The sequence below is a fragment of the Talpa europaea genome, assembly GCF_964194135.1.
Source record: "Talpa europaea genome assembly, chromosome: 12".
In the NCBI taxonomy this organism is placed as follows: domain Eukaryota; kingdom Metazoa; phylum Chordata; class Mammalia; order Eulipotyphla; family Talpidae; genus Talpa; species Talpa europaea.
Window position 1 is genome coordinate 64,541,217 of NC_140079.1, and position 17,322 is coordinate 64,558,538.

General features: G+C 32.7%; 1 protein-coding gene across 1 annotated transcript in view; it reads right to left on the reverse strand.

Moving 5' to 3' along the window:
- DCAF6 (DDB1 and CUL4 associated factor 6) overlaps positions 1-17,322 on the reverse strand; it is a gene marked incomplete at both ends in the record, with an annotated part of 95,874 nt that overhangs the window by 14,103 nt on the left and 64,449 nt on the right. The window contains 4 exons of the mRNA XM_084251141.1: positions 2,933-3,260; positions 3,466-3,552; positions 4,765-4,880; positions 9,304-9,421. Coding sequence (XP_084107267.1) covers positions 2,933-3,260; positions 3,466-3,552; positions 4,765-4,880; positions 9,304-9,421 — 649 coding nt within the window. The remainder of the gene's footprint in view (positions 1-2,932; positions 3,261-3,465; positions 3,553-4,764; positions 4,881-9,303; positions 9,422-17,322) is intronic.

Consider the following 17,322-nt stretch of genomic DNA (forward strand, 5'->3'; position numbering starts at 1 on the left):
TTTACAGTAGAGCTTTGGAATCCTTTGTTCCTTTGGAAACAGAAATTCTCACAAATCATATGCCTGCTTATAGCTCATAAATTATTATTTTCATGTTCTTAAGCAAAACTTCTTAAATTTTCTCTCTTTAGAATAAAAGTCAACATACCTATTCATCCAAATTTAGAAGTAGTCTCAAGGATGAAGGGCCCTTAGAAAGGGATATAAATATTAAAAAGTATACTTTACACTGGTAGTTCAAGAAATAATCATGATGGTGCTAAAGAAGTTAGGAGCCATAAAACTGTTTAGATAAAAGTCAGAAGGAAGATTTTTCACCCTTTACAACTTTTTGGCAAATAGCTGGGAAAGAATGCAAATGTCAAAGAAACATTGATGTGATAGTGAAATGGCCACTATAATCACTTTAGCATCGCCTCAGTACGTACATTTTACATACATAAATAACATTTTTTAGTCTTATTTATTAAAACTGTTTTCCATGTTCTTCAATAGCCTGTATGTTTGTCTTGTCTTCTTCAAGAAATTAAGTTTCTTGGAAGGTAAGAATTTTATTATTTTTCTATTACTCTTGAGTAAATTTACTAGTATATGCTATAGAATGAGGCAAAATAATATTTGGGACAAACTAAGCCTAAATACTTAAACTGATTATGCAGAATATTAAATAATTTTTAAGAAGCAGGAAAGTATATATAGTTGCAGAAGCAGTTTCAAATCTGGATCCAATCAAGAGAGACTGAATACAAGAGGACATCATGAAGTCGGCCAGTTTCTCCTGGAAAAGACTCTATTTTTAGCACCTGGGGTTTTTGGGTCAATGTGCTGCCAGGTGCCAACTTTGTGGCACACCTAAACCCTAGGGGAATTCCTAAAACATATAAATCAGCTAAGTATTATGAAAATAATAAATAAATACTAAAGCCCAATAAAAAGCTAGAATTTCTGAGAATATTTCCAAACTAGGGATAATAAACAGGAAGTTTTGGATTCTCTAGGGTTTACTTTCAAACTCTCTCCCTCCTTCCGCATTGATGTTACACTAAAGCGTTTAAAAAAATTTCTTTTTGGTCTAAAATATACAGAACCCTTGCTTAGTACCTCAGTTTCATCAGTATTAAGCAGGCATGGTGTGAAAGTAATATAATTAGTTTGGATAAAAGATGGTCAATAATTATGATTTTTTGCAAGTGTCTAATAGCTATTAAAGTAATTTTAAAAAAAACATTACCACTATAAGTGATACGATGCATTTTACTAGAAATTACATTCTTAAATTTTATTCTTAAATTTTATTTTCACTTATGACCTTAACATTGTTTTTAGCTATATAACACAGAGAAAACAAAGGAATGTGTTTGCTTACATAAAAAGGCTACAATGTAGTACAAGCTTAAAATAATTACACACTGCAGCTCTCCACCCAGGTTTTAGAAACCATCATGTGTCTTTCAAATTGTATTATGCTTGAAACTTTACCTATGTGCATCAAATGGCAATGATATTCTAAGGGACACCCTCTGAATATGAAAAGAAAAGGAAGCAAGATTTACTTGTCGTAAATAAGTACTAAGAATGCAGAAGACTAATGTATGACAGGTAAAGAGAAGACATGGTTAATTTGTAAGTATAAATATTAGGAAAAAGTACTTGCTTTACTTCTAAAAACAGTGTCACTTTAAAGTAAATACTTTGGCTAAATATGACTAAAGACACATTTCCTTAGACAGCTAAAGCAGTTCCACTGGACTGCAAGCTATACTGGTTTAGGATTGTTGCTAGTCCTCTATCAGTCTTTATCTCTAGAACCATTCTTTTTCAAGTCGAAGAAGCTCCACAGAATACCTTGGTTATTTACTACAGCTACCGTTTATTTAACATTTTCAATGTGAGACAGGGCTTATGATTGAATGATTAAAAAAATTACAATGATTCTAGATAATTACCATCCCATTTTGTAGATAAGAAAACTGAGACATAGAAACATTAAGTTATTTGAAAGAAGAAAAATACCTAGTGAGTGGTGATGACACCAGACTCAAACCCAGCCATTCTGCTCTGACTGAATACAACACTGCCTTTCTTTGATGGGAAATTAAACTTTGCATTATAGTTTTCAGTTGACAGAAATGTTAGAATATTTTATAAAGAGTAATATATGGAACACAGAAACAAGTGGATTGGCTCTTTACCCTTTATCTGTTAGGATTTTAAAGATAAAATTTGATCCTCTGCAAGTGGACAGAACTTACAATGAGATATGATGGCACTAACTATAGAAATAGCTTTCAAAAAGTATGGAATGCAATATACTTTAAAAGATTTATTTTACCTCCTACAAAGTATAAGATAGCCTGGTGAGCATGTAATGAAAAATGGAAAAAGTATATGAATATGTTGTCAATTCAATTCTTTATTGTAGTCATAGTATTTGTTATTTGGTATAATTTTTCCTTTTCTAAATTGAGTCATTAAGTTTGGTAGAAATCAGAGAAAAATATAATATTACCAAAAGAGAACTATTACCACACTACCTTGACACCAGAGTCAACAGAAAAGCAAAAAATCTAAACAACAACAAAAAAAAACCTGACAAATGCTAGAACATGCACAGGGCACTGACAGCTAAATATAACCCTGACGTCATAAACAATCCATGGCCATTCTCAATATGCCTCTTTCTCAATCTGTAGTAGAGAAGCAAGCTCTCCAGTAAGTGCTGGAGATGAGTTTTTTATCCCCTCCTTCATGTGGTTTGCTTCAAGATTATAATATGTAGAGTCATTCACAATTTAAAAAATTCTGAGTCTATATGACTAATAGGCACTTAGAGCAAGCAACTGTCAAAAATGAAGAGATTCCTTTATGTGACATCAAACAAAGACTGATTAATGTATTTTTTATAGTTCACATTAATTAAAAAGTCACCAACCTATCGCCAGGTGCTGTCCGGTACCGTGCACCTGGGATTAGGACTGGGTCGTCATCGCTGTCATCAGTGTCCTGGAGGGCAGAGTCCCTGGATGCTGCTTCCTCGTGAGCCAAAGGCCCAATGGCTTCTGTATGAGACTGAGTCTCAGGATTGGTGGTATTTTGGTTAGTAGCACCCTCTGTGCTTGTTGGATCTGAAGTTCCTAGTTCTTTGTCTTTTTCAGACAAAGGAGATTCTTCTGAAACCCCACAAGGGTTATCAAGATTGAAATCATTCCTTTCTCCTGAGCTGGACTCCAGTGGCTCAGATGTGAACTTATCTGATTGTGCTGCAGAAGTAAAGTAGTAACCGTCACTTTGGCAACATTAATTATTTCATGTAATTTCAAAGCTGACATAGACATTTTCTAATATAAAGTCCAATTCCCCAATACAAAGAGGAAAATTCCATAATACAGCTATGTGGAAATGGCCTCCAACTCTGGAAAGACTAACACAGAATAAGGTTTCTTATTTTCCCATATGACAACTCACCTGATTGCGCATGGTTCTGAATCGTGTCTTCTGTAGATTTATCTTCCTGAGATCTTGCCACATCCTCTGATGATTCTTCAGGAACTTCTGGCAAGTGAATCAAATCATCATTAAATCCAACTTTTTAAGGGAAATACATGCCATTTTAACAATCTACCTTTTCTACAGATAAGTGGTTCTTAACTTTTTCTGGGTCATGGGAACGTCTGGCATTCAGACAACACTTCCCCCCAGGACAGCACAAGTAGATATGCAAAACTGTACAGACAGGGATGGAGGTGAAATTCTGCAGACTGCCTCTTCTTGGAGCCAGGTATGGGCCTTTACAAATCCTCAGTGGAGAATCTCTGCTTTAGATTATCCTTCACAGCTGCATGAGTTGATTTTGCTTTTTCTCTAACTTTCAAAAATCTAAACTTAAAGCTGAGTTTTTTTCCCCCTATATCATGAATTTGGTGCAATCTGAACTATTATAAACAAACAGTAAAGTCAACCCTACCTAACTTAAATTCTGTTTTTCTCACTGAAATATATATATTTTTGGGAATTAACTCCAACACCCATGAGGTTAAGTTGTACACATATTAAATCCTTATAAACTCTGTGATAATGAGGGAGCCATTCATTAAATAAGAAACAAAATTTACTTCTTTATTTTCATTGACATAATATTGGTTTATAACATTATATGGGTTTTGGCTGCACAGCATTATAAATCAACATCTGTTTATACTTCATTAAGTTCACCAACAAAAGCCAAGTTTCCACCATACCATTTATTCTTTTATTTATGAAGTATTTATTGAATATCTACTGTGTTCAAGGTTCCATGCTGGACACTAAATTTCATATAGTGGCCACATAAAAGTATTGTAAGAAAGGGTTCCTGAAAAACTCTCTAAATTATATTTCAAGTATGAAATAATTCAACCTGTTAAGATTTCATTCCTCTTTTTTTCCCTTTACCTCATAAGTCACCTATATTCTGTGAAAAATCAAGCCAATTTCTCTGGATTTCACTGCTAGTTATAAAAACAAAGATAATTCAAACTAAATTTTTTGAGTGTTTGACCACTTATCCTGACCCCTGTGTTTACAATGAGGATTGTGTTCCACTGTGACAACCTAAAGTCCCTACTTCTTGCATCTGCTGTTTATCAATAGTAACAGCTGACTACAGAGGCCAAAGTGATTTGTTAACAAAATAAGAAACAAAACTGCAGTATTGAGGAACTAGGAAACATAGCTGGATATCTGATACCGGGCTTCTGTAATGAAAAAAGCAAAACACCACCTTACTTGTCTCACTATCTCCTTCTGGCAGCTGCATGGAACTCTGTGGGACCAAGGGCTCCTCCTGACCCTCAGATTTGCAGTGGTTCCCAATGCCTCGAGAACTTGATGCAGTACTGCTCCTATCATCAAAATAAGTTAAGTAGTTCCACCAAGAAATTAATAAACTTGAACTTTAGGGTAATTTTTATATCTTACAGCTAGAAAAGTAGATTTAAAAATTCAGACTATAAAGATTTATTTTAATGGTACTTGTAAAATACTACTTTAAAAAATTAAGATGACTATTCTAATCCACTCTAATCTTTAAAAAGACTTAAAAATACAAAAGGAGCACTTCTTTGCTGTTTTGATGCTTTTATATATGCGTTTTGACAATGTCTCTTTATTGAATTTTAACTGAATTCCATTGTCTTGCTTTTTGTCTTCACTACAGATGGTTCACCATACCAACTCCTAGAAGGTTTTATAGTCTTTGCTCATGTCCTTTTTAGTCCTTAATGTTCTGGGGTACCTTTAAATCAATATCTGATCAAAAGTCTAGATACTCCTCTGGCCTTTGAACAGCCTTCTGTAGATCACTTTCAGTTCTGGACTGTTGTTTCAAATGTGGTAGGTGATTAAGCATCATGGTTTGGTAGGACAGGGTGTTTTTTGTTTTAACGTTAATACCTACCTGATGATGACCATGATTCTGTTAGCATTTTTGGCTAGAGCACAGTATTAGACCCATTTAAATAAGTAACTTTTCAATGAGCAGTCTGTGATAAATCATGTACTATGAGTAAAGGAAAGGACTGAGAGGGAAAGAAAATATAACAACATAAGACAAAATTAAATTTATAGAAATGCCAACAATTTCTTAAAGTTAGAATGTGAACAATAAAAATAAAACTTAAGAGTTACAGTAATAACTTAAAAAACACATTAGTTACAGACAAATAGCAGTGAATTGCTAACAGGCAATGCAAATTATCATGGACTTTTAGCCAAGATTTTATAAAAATCCTTTAGGTTAATTGCAGAAGTCGATTTGATTTTCTTTAAAGGGCATCCATTTATAACATTGTTAAAAGAATGTCTATCTACATGGGTGCATATGCAGGGAAAAATGTCAAAAAGGACAGTACCAATGTCAAGTATCATATCAGGAGGATTACTGCAAGTGATTTTTTCATACTTTCCTCCATATTCTAAATTATTTTTGCCATAAACATGTATCTCTTTTTAGTACTTTTCATAAAGAAAAGTCAATGTGATATACAAATCTATTTTTTCCATTGAGAAAGCTATATATAGGCATTAATAAAATGCTCAGTGTATAACAGTTATGATAATAAAAATATTAGAATAATGATGTAGGAATATAGTGACATTGGTGAAAAAGACAAAGTAACCATGTTAAATATTTATTTACCATGTTAATATGGCATTTAAAAAACAGAAATAAGTAATTTTTAAATAAATGGTACTAGGAACTGCCACGTGCGAAAATTAAGCTATAGCTCTAATCATATTTTATGGTAAAATAATTTGTAGAAGGATTAAACATGTAATTTAGATATATAAACATAGAAATATAAGAAGAAAATAAGAAACTTTCCCCTAATCTTGGGAAGGACAAGACTTTTCTAAGCAGGAGCTCCCAGGGGAAACCATAAGCAAAACTACTATAAGTAAGCTGAAAGACAGACGAGTTGGGGAAAATATTTGCAACAAATGAAAGACAAATGGTATTATCCTTACTTAATTCTATAATAAACAAACAGCTCTTATAAATCACTAAGAAAAATATATACACCACAGTAGAAACTGGAAAAGGAGTTTACAAAAGATACAGTAGCTAATAGTTATTTAGAGCTTATCACGTGCCAGACAATATACTATGTCCTGTTTCCACATAATCTCATTAAATCTTCTCAATCACTTATAGACTCAAATAAATATGACCATTTTCAAGTGAGAAAAGTGGAATTTAGAGAGGTTTAGCAGCTTGTCAAGTTCAGAGTTCAAGCTCTTGGTCAGTATGCTCTACTGCCTCATCTGTCATCAAAGAAACTAAAACAAAAGAAGCACTAATACTGGCAGAGATGAAAAAGACTGCAAATATTTTTGAGGCTTTTTTAAAATAATGAAATGTCAAATACTTTCATAATTAGAAAAAAGCTAATTACTTTTTTGATAAAGAAATGAGAAACTGATGAATGAGTGAATATAATCCATGGTCGTTTTTAGAGACAGAAAAGTAGCATTCAAAAGAAGAGTAGGATTAAAGATTTCTTCTAAAAATATGCTCAGATGAGATTCTTTGCAAGAAATCAACTCCTATACAGAAACATGATAAAATAGGAAAGACATAACAGAGTAAGTATGACAATCTTCTGTGATTTTAAACTATCTATGAAGAAAAAGGGCAATAGATATGATGAAAAGCTAGGGTTCATAATGAAATTCTACTGACTGTACCTTCAAGTATGTTTCTAGAATCCATACTCTTCTGGCTGCCTCCATTGCTCCCAACACGGTACAAGACACCACCACTTCTTACCTTGCTTACTGCTATGGTCTCCTGATTTCCACAATGGTCCCATTTCTCTACACAGCTGTCAGAGATACACTCTTTTTTATTTTTTCCTCTTTATCTTGTACAAACCATCCTCTTTTATCTGGCTGACTTTATCTTCTACTATTCTCTCCTTCAGTCACTCCACTCCAGTTAGACCGTTTTTTTTTTTCTCAAGCTCCTTGAACATATATAGATCTAATTCTGCTTCTCAGTCCTTATACTGGCTTTCTGCTTACAACACTCTTTCCCCAGACACAAGTATGGCTTACTCCTTATCCTTCAAATTTTTGCCCAAATGTCAACTTAATGATGCCCTAGATCTCCCAATCATATCTACCTGCTTTATTTTCTTCCATAGCACTAGGCACCTTCTACCATATTGTACAATACACTTATTTATTGTTATCATATATCCTCCTACACTGTATGCTCCAAGAGGGCAGGAATTTGTCTATTTTTTTCCACTAATATATTCCCAGCATTTAAAAGAGTCTCTAGAATATGGAAGGTATTCAATAATGTTTGAAAATCCTATTTAATCAAAGATTTTAATATAAAAACATATACACATAAACACAAGTGGAAACTAGTGAACTGGAATAAATAGTATTATATCAACATATATTAATAAATAATATATACTATATAGTATATAATATAAATAATATATAATAATATATATTATATAATATATATTATACTAATATAATATATAATTATACTAATGTACAATTATATGTTAATATAATAATATATCAATTATATAGGATAATTAATATATTGTTATAAAATGATTAATACATTACTATATATTAATATATAATTATATCAATATATAATTAATCATACATATATTAAGAAAGACTGTTATTTACATATTGATATTACTATAGTAATAATAATAAATTTAAATACAAACTTTTGGATGTTATCTTAAGAAACAGGTCATGGAATAGTGGGGGGAAAATGTAAGGAACTCACAGAACTTGATTTTTTTTTAAGTTTTTAACTTGATTAATGAACAATAAATATAATCACAAATGTCATTAAATAGAACCTATGCAACCACTAAACAAAGTTCAGGCTTTCTAGTAACAAATAAAAATTATTTGAAAATCAAATATACATGCTAAAAATAGATGAATATATTGAATATTAGCCTACAGATAGCAAATGTGTGATTTCATATGCTGTTGGTAGAAATGTTATGACAGACTTTTGAAAATAATTTGTTAATTATTTTGACCTAATACAGCCCATTTCTGGAAATATATATTAAAGATTGGAAAAATAATCTTAAAGGCAGGAAAAAGCCTATAAACAAAGATATGTATTATAAGCTTTATGTGGAAAAAAAGGAAACCAATTCACTGCCTAATTAAAGAAAAAGGGTTAAGAAAAAAATTATACAATTTGAAAGAATATTGTACATCTAGTAAAGTAATATTTAGGAAAACTAAGTATGAACATGGGAATATTTATTATAAAATTAAGCCAAAAAGATATAGGGAAGAATTTAATAATTTCAGTATGATTAAAATTGTTTTAAAACTCAAACCAAAAATCACACATACACACACACACACACACACACGCGCGTGTGTGCGCACACACACATATACATATATATAAACTATAATAGGACGAAGACAACAAAAGCTCCAAAATGTTATTGGTTATTTTTGCAATAATGGCTGTTAGGCAATTTCTACCAGAAGAAATAAACCGGGACCAACAACATCAGCATTACCTGGGAAACTTTTAGAAATATAAATTATCTGACCCCACCCCAAAATTAACTGTAAGAGTGGGGGGCCCAGTATTCTGTTTTAAAGCATTCTCTAAGTGATTCTAAAGCACACTAAAGTCTGAGGACCAATGCATTACAGCAAAACAAAACAAAGATGAAGTGCTAAAAATACGATCTAATACAATCCTACAAAATGGCTAAAAACATCTTTACAAAAATATTAACTTACCATTCATCTGTAAAGTTCAGTTTTATTGTGCTTGTAGTTGTTCCTTCTGTGCTGTAGTGCAAACTTAAAACTGGTTCACCTGTCCCTGGTTTGGGGCTCAGCTTTTCATTATTGTTATCTGAAAATTGTGTTTAAAACATTTGAAAAAGTCTCTGAAACCAATAAAAAGATGACATTTCCCCAAATTTATAAAACTTAAATTAGGCTGTCCTTGACATTTTTCTTACATTTGTTATGGTTCTCACTTAAAGTTCAAAGGCAAGTGTCATAGAATCACTATTTATATCTCAAAGTGGCACTGTATCAAATTCTAGCTTTCTTTACATGACTCCCCTTGCTTCAAATGGAAATAACACACTTTGAGAACCGTATTTGACTAGTCATTAGGGAATCAGAAGTTATTAACATGCAAAGACCAAAGCTGGTATTCTTAAGGAATATTTCTAATTTTATTCTTCAGTTGTTAGAGCATCAAGAATAACTAATATTGGCTCCTTCAGAAGCACTAAGATATAAATCGCAAAGGCTCTGAAAGAAGTTGTTCAGTAAGAACTTTGCTGCAATAAAATACTATCAAATTCCTTCTGTTCTTTCAAATTCACAGATTTATAATCTAGGGCAGGATTACAGCCTTCACTACTAGGGATAAGGGGAGAAGAAAATTCACTGTGTTTTATGCTCGAAAAATGTTGTAAGAGCATTTGTTTTGATTTATTTCATCTTTTCCTTCTGAGTAATCTTGCACTGAATTCGTTTTCTAAATAATGGAAATTGCAGATCACCGTAAGAGCATACAGGTAATGTCCATGATATACACCTATCTCGGTATATTAACTCTTTGTAAAATGGCAAGGAAAATCAAGAGTCTAAAGAAATCAATATTTATAAACCATGCCATATTAAAAAAAAGGTACATGGATATTCAAAGAAAAAATTAAATAGGGCTTTATAAATTTTTCTTTTTATGATGAATAACAGTTTGGGGGACCATTAATATACATGTAGAATACAAACTGATATAATAGCAAACATGTAACATTTCTGCAGCAGTTTAAAGAAAGAAAACTCTTCTGTGATATAATTTCCTTCTTCATACCAGTTCATGGACTGAAGTTGTAGTACTAAAAATAATCTTCCTGTCTTGAAAAATAACAAAAACCGTAACAACAATAAAACCAAATTATTCAGTTTTTTGGTCATTAGGCCCACTTTAATTGCAATGAAGAACTTATATCTTTCAGCATTCTTCTTGAAGGCTTTAGAGCATTTATTAAAAGAGAATCTCATAGAATCTCTATTTTATTTTATCAATAGCATTTATCCTGTGAGAGCATAATAACAAGATTTAAAATACAAATATAGTAGAGAAAGGAAAAAAAATTCTCTTCCAGGGATAAGGAGTCAAACTGATAACAAAACTCGGGAGGATCACTTCTACCTCATGGGATACTCTGTCCTTTAATATTGTTACCTGAAAATAAAAATGAATTATAAAGCTGGTATCCCAAAGGGTAAAATTACTTTGTATACTACTTTCATTATGACTATGCACTTGACTACTATGTCCACACAGCTGTTGGAAATAAATTAACAATCCAATAAACTTTCAAAGATTCAATATTACAATTAGGGTTTTGGAGAAGGTATCTTACCAAATGGCATTTTGATAAAATAACTGAATTATCAGATCTCACATAAAATTATCAAGCATGGGACTTTTAAGAAACTTGTCCTACTCTTGATGATCTTTGGAAAATTTGCTGTTTTAATAATTTGTCCACATATAATTTTCCCTTATTCTTTAGTATTACTGCTGAAATTTTTGTCCTGCTGCTGACAAAGTCAGTCACTCTCATCTTTAGGCATTTGGAACTGGTAAGGACAAACAGCTGAAAAACTGGAATCAAGAAAATTAAAAGGCAGAGCTGGAGTCAGTTCTTTCATTATCTGACCCATTTTATAAAGTGCTTTGGTATTTACTTTTCTTTTAAAGCAAAGAAGGAACAGAATGCAAAAGCAGGTATGAGAGAATTACAGGATTGGATTTCTCACATTCACCTTGGTTAGAGAAGCAGAAACAGCTTTGAGTAATTTAAATACTATATGAAAATTTCCCTTTTTAGAAAAATGAAAGAGATAGTTATAGATGCTTAGATGCTATGACCTTGAGAACACTGAAAACAAAGAGCTACTAAGATTTCAGAATGGTATAGGAAATATTTAAATTTATACAGCACTCTTTGCTCCCTCCCTACTCCCCCTAAAAGCACAATGTTTGCTGAGATCATCAATGTTAATTAAAACTTCTAACTTATGATATCTACTACAGTTACTATTAGTTACTATTCTAATCTCTTGTGAATATAATTTGCATACTGCAAATAATGGAAATAAAAAACATGATGACATTCATTTATGAAATGACTAGTGACAGAATTTGTTCATTTGTTAATAAACTCAGCAGCCCTCAGTAAAATTGACCCATTGCTATATAAATGAACACACTGCAGTGAGCTACAAAACCTCCAGACCCTTGAGTCTAGTTACCTACTTGTAGCTACACATAAGGAAAATGACAGAAATCCTACACAATGCTGAACCTGGTTTCTTGAGCTGAGGCAGTAGTGGGAGCATATATCCCAAGTTTAGAATTCATCACCTAGCCCTGTTCCATTTCACTCTTCCAACTTTACTGCTACTGCTACTGTGCTTAATCATATATAATCAGGCTGAATTTTTGCAGAAATGTAAATTTCTGACTTACTAGTGAGCACATTCATAATTTGCTTCTAGTAAAACACCTATTTTAAGCTACAAATGTGTAACAAAATATAAAGAATTAAAAAATTAAATTTATTTTTACTTCATTTGAAAAATACTTGTAATTATTTAAATTTTCCCTATTTTGCTCTATTTTTCTAGAAATTGGAGCATCAAAGACAGTCTAAAAACTGTATTATTCAAAGGCTTTACATAGTGAACAGATACATACTAATGAAATATTTTGCTTAGCAAGTAGAGATTTGGGATGTAGAACTTCACCTAAATACACAAATGACTACATAGAAAGCACTGCCGTAATAACAACTGTGACTTATGTAGCATTACTAAGTACAAGGAAATATACATATCCTTTTTGAAAACCTCGGTATCACATGTTTTACAGAAGATGAAATTAAGAATGATCTATTTTTTTTTCTCTAGCTACCTAAATTTCCTTGTCTGGTCTTACTATACTGTCTAGGAAACAACCTGAATACAAAGTACAAAATAAGATTGCTTAAATAAATTTTTAATTAAGAAATTGCTAGTGTTGTTATTCCTCAGAAATGATGTGTAATTTATTATCAGCAACATTACATAACTGATAAAAGTTCTGGAGGCTAAACTGTCACTTTGGCATCAAAGGATTAGAAAACTATGCTCGATCATCTTCTAGGGCTATGCAGAGACTAACTGCTGCTTCATCCTCCAAAAACATGATGGAAGAATAAAATTCTCCTGCTATGGAGTCACTATTATAACCATTTTTCACCTTAATCCACTGTTAGTAGGTTAGATAACCTGTGCATCATATAGAAATAAAATACTCTTTACCTAAGGGATTTTCTATTATACAATGAATTAGCAACATTTCTCATTCCATTATGCCAAATGCCAAATTAAAAAATCAAATCTAGGGCCTCCCCAGAGGAACAGCGATTGAGCACTGGGTTGCGAAGCTGCCCGCAGCCTCTGCGGCGCCGGTTCCATCCCCAGCTGCTCCCCGGCCACCAGAGGAGGGTCCCACATGGCCCGCAGACCTCTCCTGCCGCCCGCTGCTCCCCTCAGCAGTGTGCTTCGGTCCTTCTGCCTGCTCTGCTCCCCGCTCCAGCTCTGGTGAATTCTCTCACCCTCCTGCACTTCTGACTGTACCCAGTGCTTGTATAAATAAAAATAAATAAATAAATAATCTTTAAAAAAAAATCTCATCTAAAAGTTTAACTACCTTCTCCAAATTTTGCACCTCAACTTACTTGGTTTACACAGAAAAAAGGACAAACTTCTCAAGTACAGTTCCTAGACCAATGCAATGGGAATTCACAGTTCTTCCAATCATTTGTCTAAGAAAGAACATTCTCATTCAAAGTAGAGAAACTTTCTAGGAAAAGATTCTAACAAAGAACACCTATGTACCATAGAGATGACTGTGAGGAAAGGCATTTTATTCTAAAAATGAGTATTCTCACTGGTACTGATTAAACTTTAAAAATATCAAAAGTTAACTACTTTATGAAAGCCAAAACCAAACAAAACTTTAGTACTGATATTACAAAACCTCTCCTATATAATCTTTAGAAACAAGACCTTCTCTGCAATCAAAACTCAACCTCTATGTTAATTACAGTAATTTAAATCCAAGAACTTTTCATGACATAAGAGAAAAACATGAATGAACTTAAATATGAAGTTGGAAACACAGAGATTCAGACTGTGCCTGGCTCTATATTTCCAGTGCTATTTATTATAGGTTTGTAAGGTGGTCATTTTATCTTTGCTACCAGGTTCTCTTTTCCCTACTTCAGAACTAGTCTTAAAAGTCTCCTATTCACAGTTCACTTTCAGTCTTGAAAGAGAACTGATAGGGAAAAAGCAAGAAAATATGCCCACCCCATTTGGCAAACAAGCCTTCCCAAATTTCTCATCCAGTATTTCTCTTTTCATTGTTTTCTTAGGCATATGCTTTTTACAAAAATCAAACCTGTCAGTTACATGCTGATTAAATAATTACATGAAAATGTGACTATCAGATGAAAATGAACACTTTTCCCACTATCCCTGAAGCTACTGTCCTTACTTATTTGTTTTGAAATGCTTTTCTTTCTTCTCACATCCATTTCTTCATCTCCTGCTCTAATCTGGCCTCTGTCTGTCGATGAAGTGAAACTGCCCTCATTAATGAGATCAACCGCCTCCATGTAGATTAATTTAGCACAGAATTTTTAGAATCCATTTACTTGACCTCTCAGTAGCATCAAATAGACAACTCTCTTGAATGTGAAAATTTCTCTTACCTTGATCTCATTATACCACACTCTCCTACTTTGCTTTTGTCCTCTAATTGTTCCTTCTCAATCTCCTTTACAAGATTCTCTGTTAGCAAAATCTTTAATTCTGGATATTTTCTGAGATGTTTTAGCTACTCTACTCACTCCTCTTTTATTTTCATCCTATTTGATTTTATCTAATTAATGGCTTCAGTGACCATCTATAAGCAAACAATTTCCAAATTTACTTTCCTAGCCCTAACATCTTTTCTAAACTCTACAATTAATTGCCCAAGAGACTTTTCCACTTGGGTAAGTCGCACAGATAAATTCAGCATACTCAAAACCAAGCTTGTGATCCACCTCCTTTTACATCCCCTCTCATATCTTATTCCTTTCCCAGGATTATCTATTTAAGGATTGTACAGTCAAATTTTAGGATAGTTACCCTTGCAGTGACCAGAAAACTCCCCTGCTAATCTCCATCAGTACCTCCCCCAATCCACCACAAATACATGTATAATGTAAGGAGAAACATTTTTTGCATTATATTTACAAGACTTGAGCTCTAGCCCTGCTCTCTCCCAAACCAGACTGTCATTACTAAACTATCCACATGCAGAAATTCTGGAGCATTACTGCAATTTATAATCTGGACTCCTCAATCCCGTGCCTCAATCATCAAATCCTATTTATTTAACATCCTAATTACTGAATCTCTTCACATCTCTCTATCTTACTTATATGATCTGGTCAGCATTTCCCGTTATCAGAAGAACCCCTAGTTATACTCTAGTGAGAACCAACCAGATCAGAGCATACTCTCTATTTTAAATACTTCACTAGCTTTCTATTGCTCTTAAAATAAAACTGAAAATTTTAAAATAATTAAAAGGTCCTTCTCAATCTTGGCTCTATCCACATCTTGAAGCCACAGCACTCCAGCCACCCTGGAATTCTTCTAGTCATTTCACAGTGATTAGCTCAGCCTCAGCACATGCTATTCATCTGCATTTTATCCACTCACCTATCTTATGCATACTCATCTTTCAGAACTCAGCCTAATTGTCCTCAGGGATCCATTTTTGCTACTTTACCAGAAAAGATGAAGACTTGCTCTTATATGTTCCCACTATGCTATGTTATTTCCTCTTTTGTAACATTCAGCACATTTATATTTTTTAATCTCTATTTTTACTCTTAGTTTAAGCAAAGCAACATAGCTATGACCATAGATACTACAGCCAGGCTCCTGAGACACAAGGTGTGTGACCTTTAGGTAAGCTTCTAAACCTCTCTTTGCCTTAGTTTCCTCATCTGGAAAATGAGGACAATAATAGTACCTTGTACAAAGCTGTGGTGAGTTAAGCAAATAGGCATGTAAAAACTGCTCCAAGTAATATGGCATAAAGAAAATGTGATGTCCATGTTGTTGCTATTATGGCTAATCAACTCTATTATTAATGTTGTTAATCAACTATGCCAAGCACAGGAAGTATTACCTTTATTCATTCATGCATCCTAGTGCTGGGCCCAGTACTTTCCACAAGGTAGACTGGTATTTAAACAGCAATAAGTAAATGAAATAAATACAAATAAGGCTCAGCCACTTAATTTACTTGTCCTTACATATATCTTAGAGTCTTGGTTTCTTTATCAATAAATTGAGAATACTATTTACCTTATTAAGTTAGAATGAATGAGAAGATGCATCTAAAATTCTTAACAGAGTGCCAGTCACATACGAAAAACTCAATAAATGTTAATCATTTTCATCATCGACAATTCTTTTAGGAAACAAGTTAACTGGAGGTCTGGATAGTGACTTGAATAGGAGAATGAAACAATAAACATACATGATAAAAACCAAATAGGGCTTGAGACTTGGGACCCAAACTCTGAACAGTACACCCCTCCTATTTCTCCCTCTGCTTCTTTTAGCAGTGTATTTCAATAAATTCACCTGGTCTGTTAAAAAAAAAAAAAAAACCAAATAGGGCTTAAATTTCAAAAGAACAAATATCACCAGTTGGAAGAATCTAGTCTTAGCAGTTGGGGAAGTGGGGACTAGTTAAGTTACTTCAATCTAAACAACTAAGTGATAATTAGTTTCATATTCTAAGGAATATGAAAGATCTAGAATGAGCCTGATTTCACTTACTTATTTCTTCTCTCGAGTTTAAAATACAGTATTTACAGAGATAGTCCAATGTGATGAATACTGAACTTACATTTCCATCAACATAGAGGTTTTAATCACTAGATATTAATTTAGTAAAGGTTTAAATTATCAAAGTATATTTAATTGTTGCAAATATTACCTATTGATTGTATAATACTATAAGTATATCACTAAAATGAAATTTCAATTTGGTGGCACTGCATAATCTTAAGGGAATACATAATGTATTCCCATTTTTTTCATATCCCAATCTATCCTAGTAGAATTAGTAAAATTTGTTTCATTGGTTTTTGATCACCTACACCTCTCTTTAAACATTTTATTACATGAAAAAAGTCTACCTATGTAAAATAATATACAGTGTATAGTTAACATTTCTATTTCTAAAGCTTATGTGTTATCATTTATAATTCTTTCAATCTAGAAAGGAAAATGAGTGTCTGACAGATTCATAAATGCCTACAGGCAAACATTTAAAATTTAACAGCATTATTAACTTCCACTTAATGATTATCACTGTAAAGATAAAAAGTTACTTATTCTAGTCATGGCCAAAATTTAAAATTGTGGCAAAATTATTTTCTTATACCTTCTAAAAAAAATCAAATGTTAAGCTCCAAGGCATCTTTCATCATTTTTATTCTTAATAAAATAAGAAAAATTGCTGGCCTAAGTATTTTAAGAGGAAAAATGTGTTTAATAATATAAACAGGCAAGAGAAAAAATATGTCAGTAGAGGATTATTTCCCCATATAGTGCAACTGGCATGACATAAAGAGAGATATAAGTGAAAAGGAAAGCCATGACTCA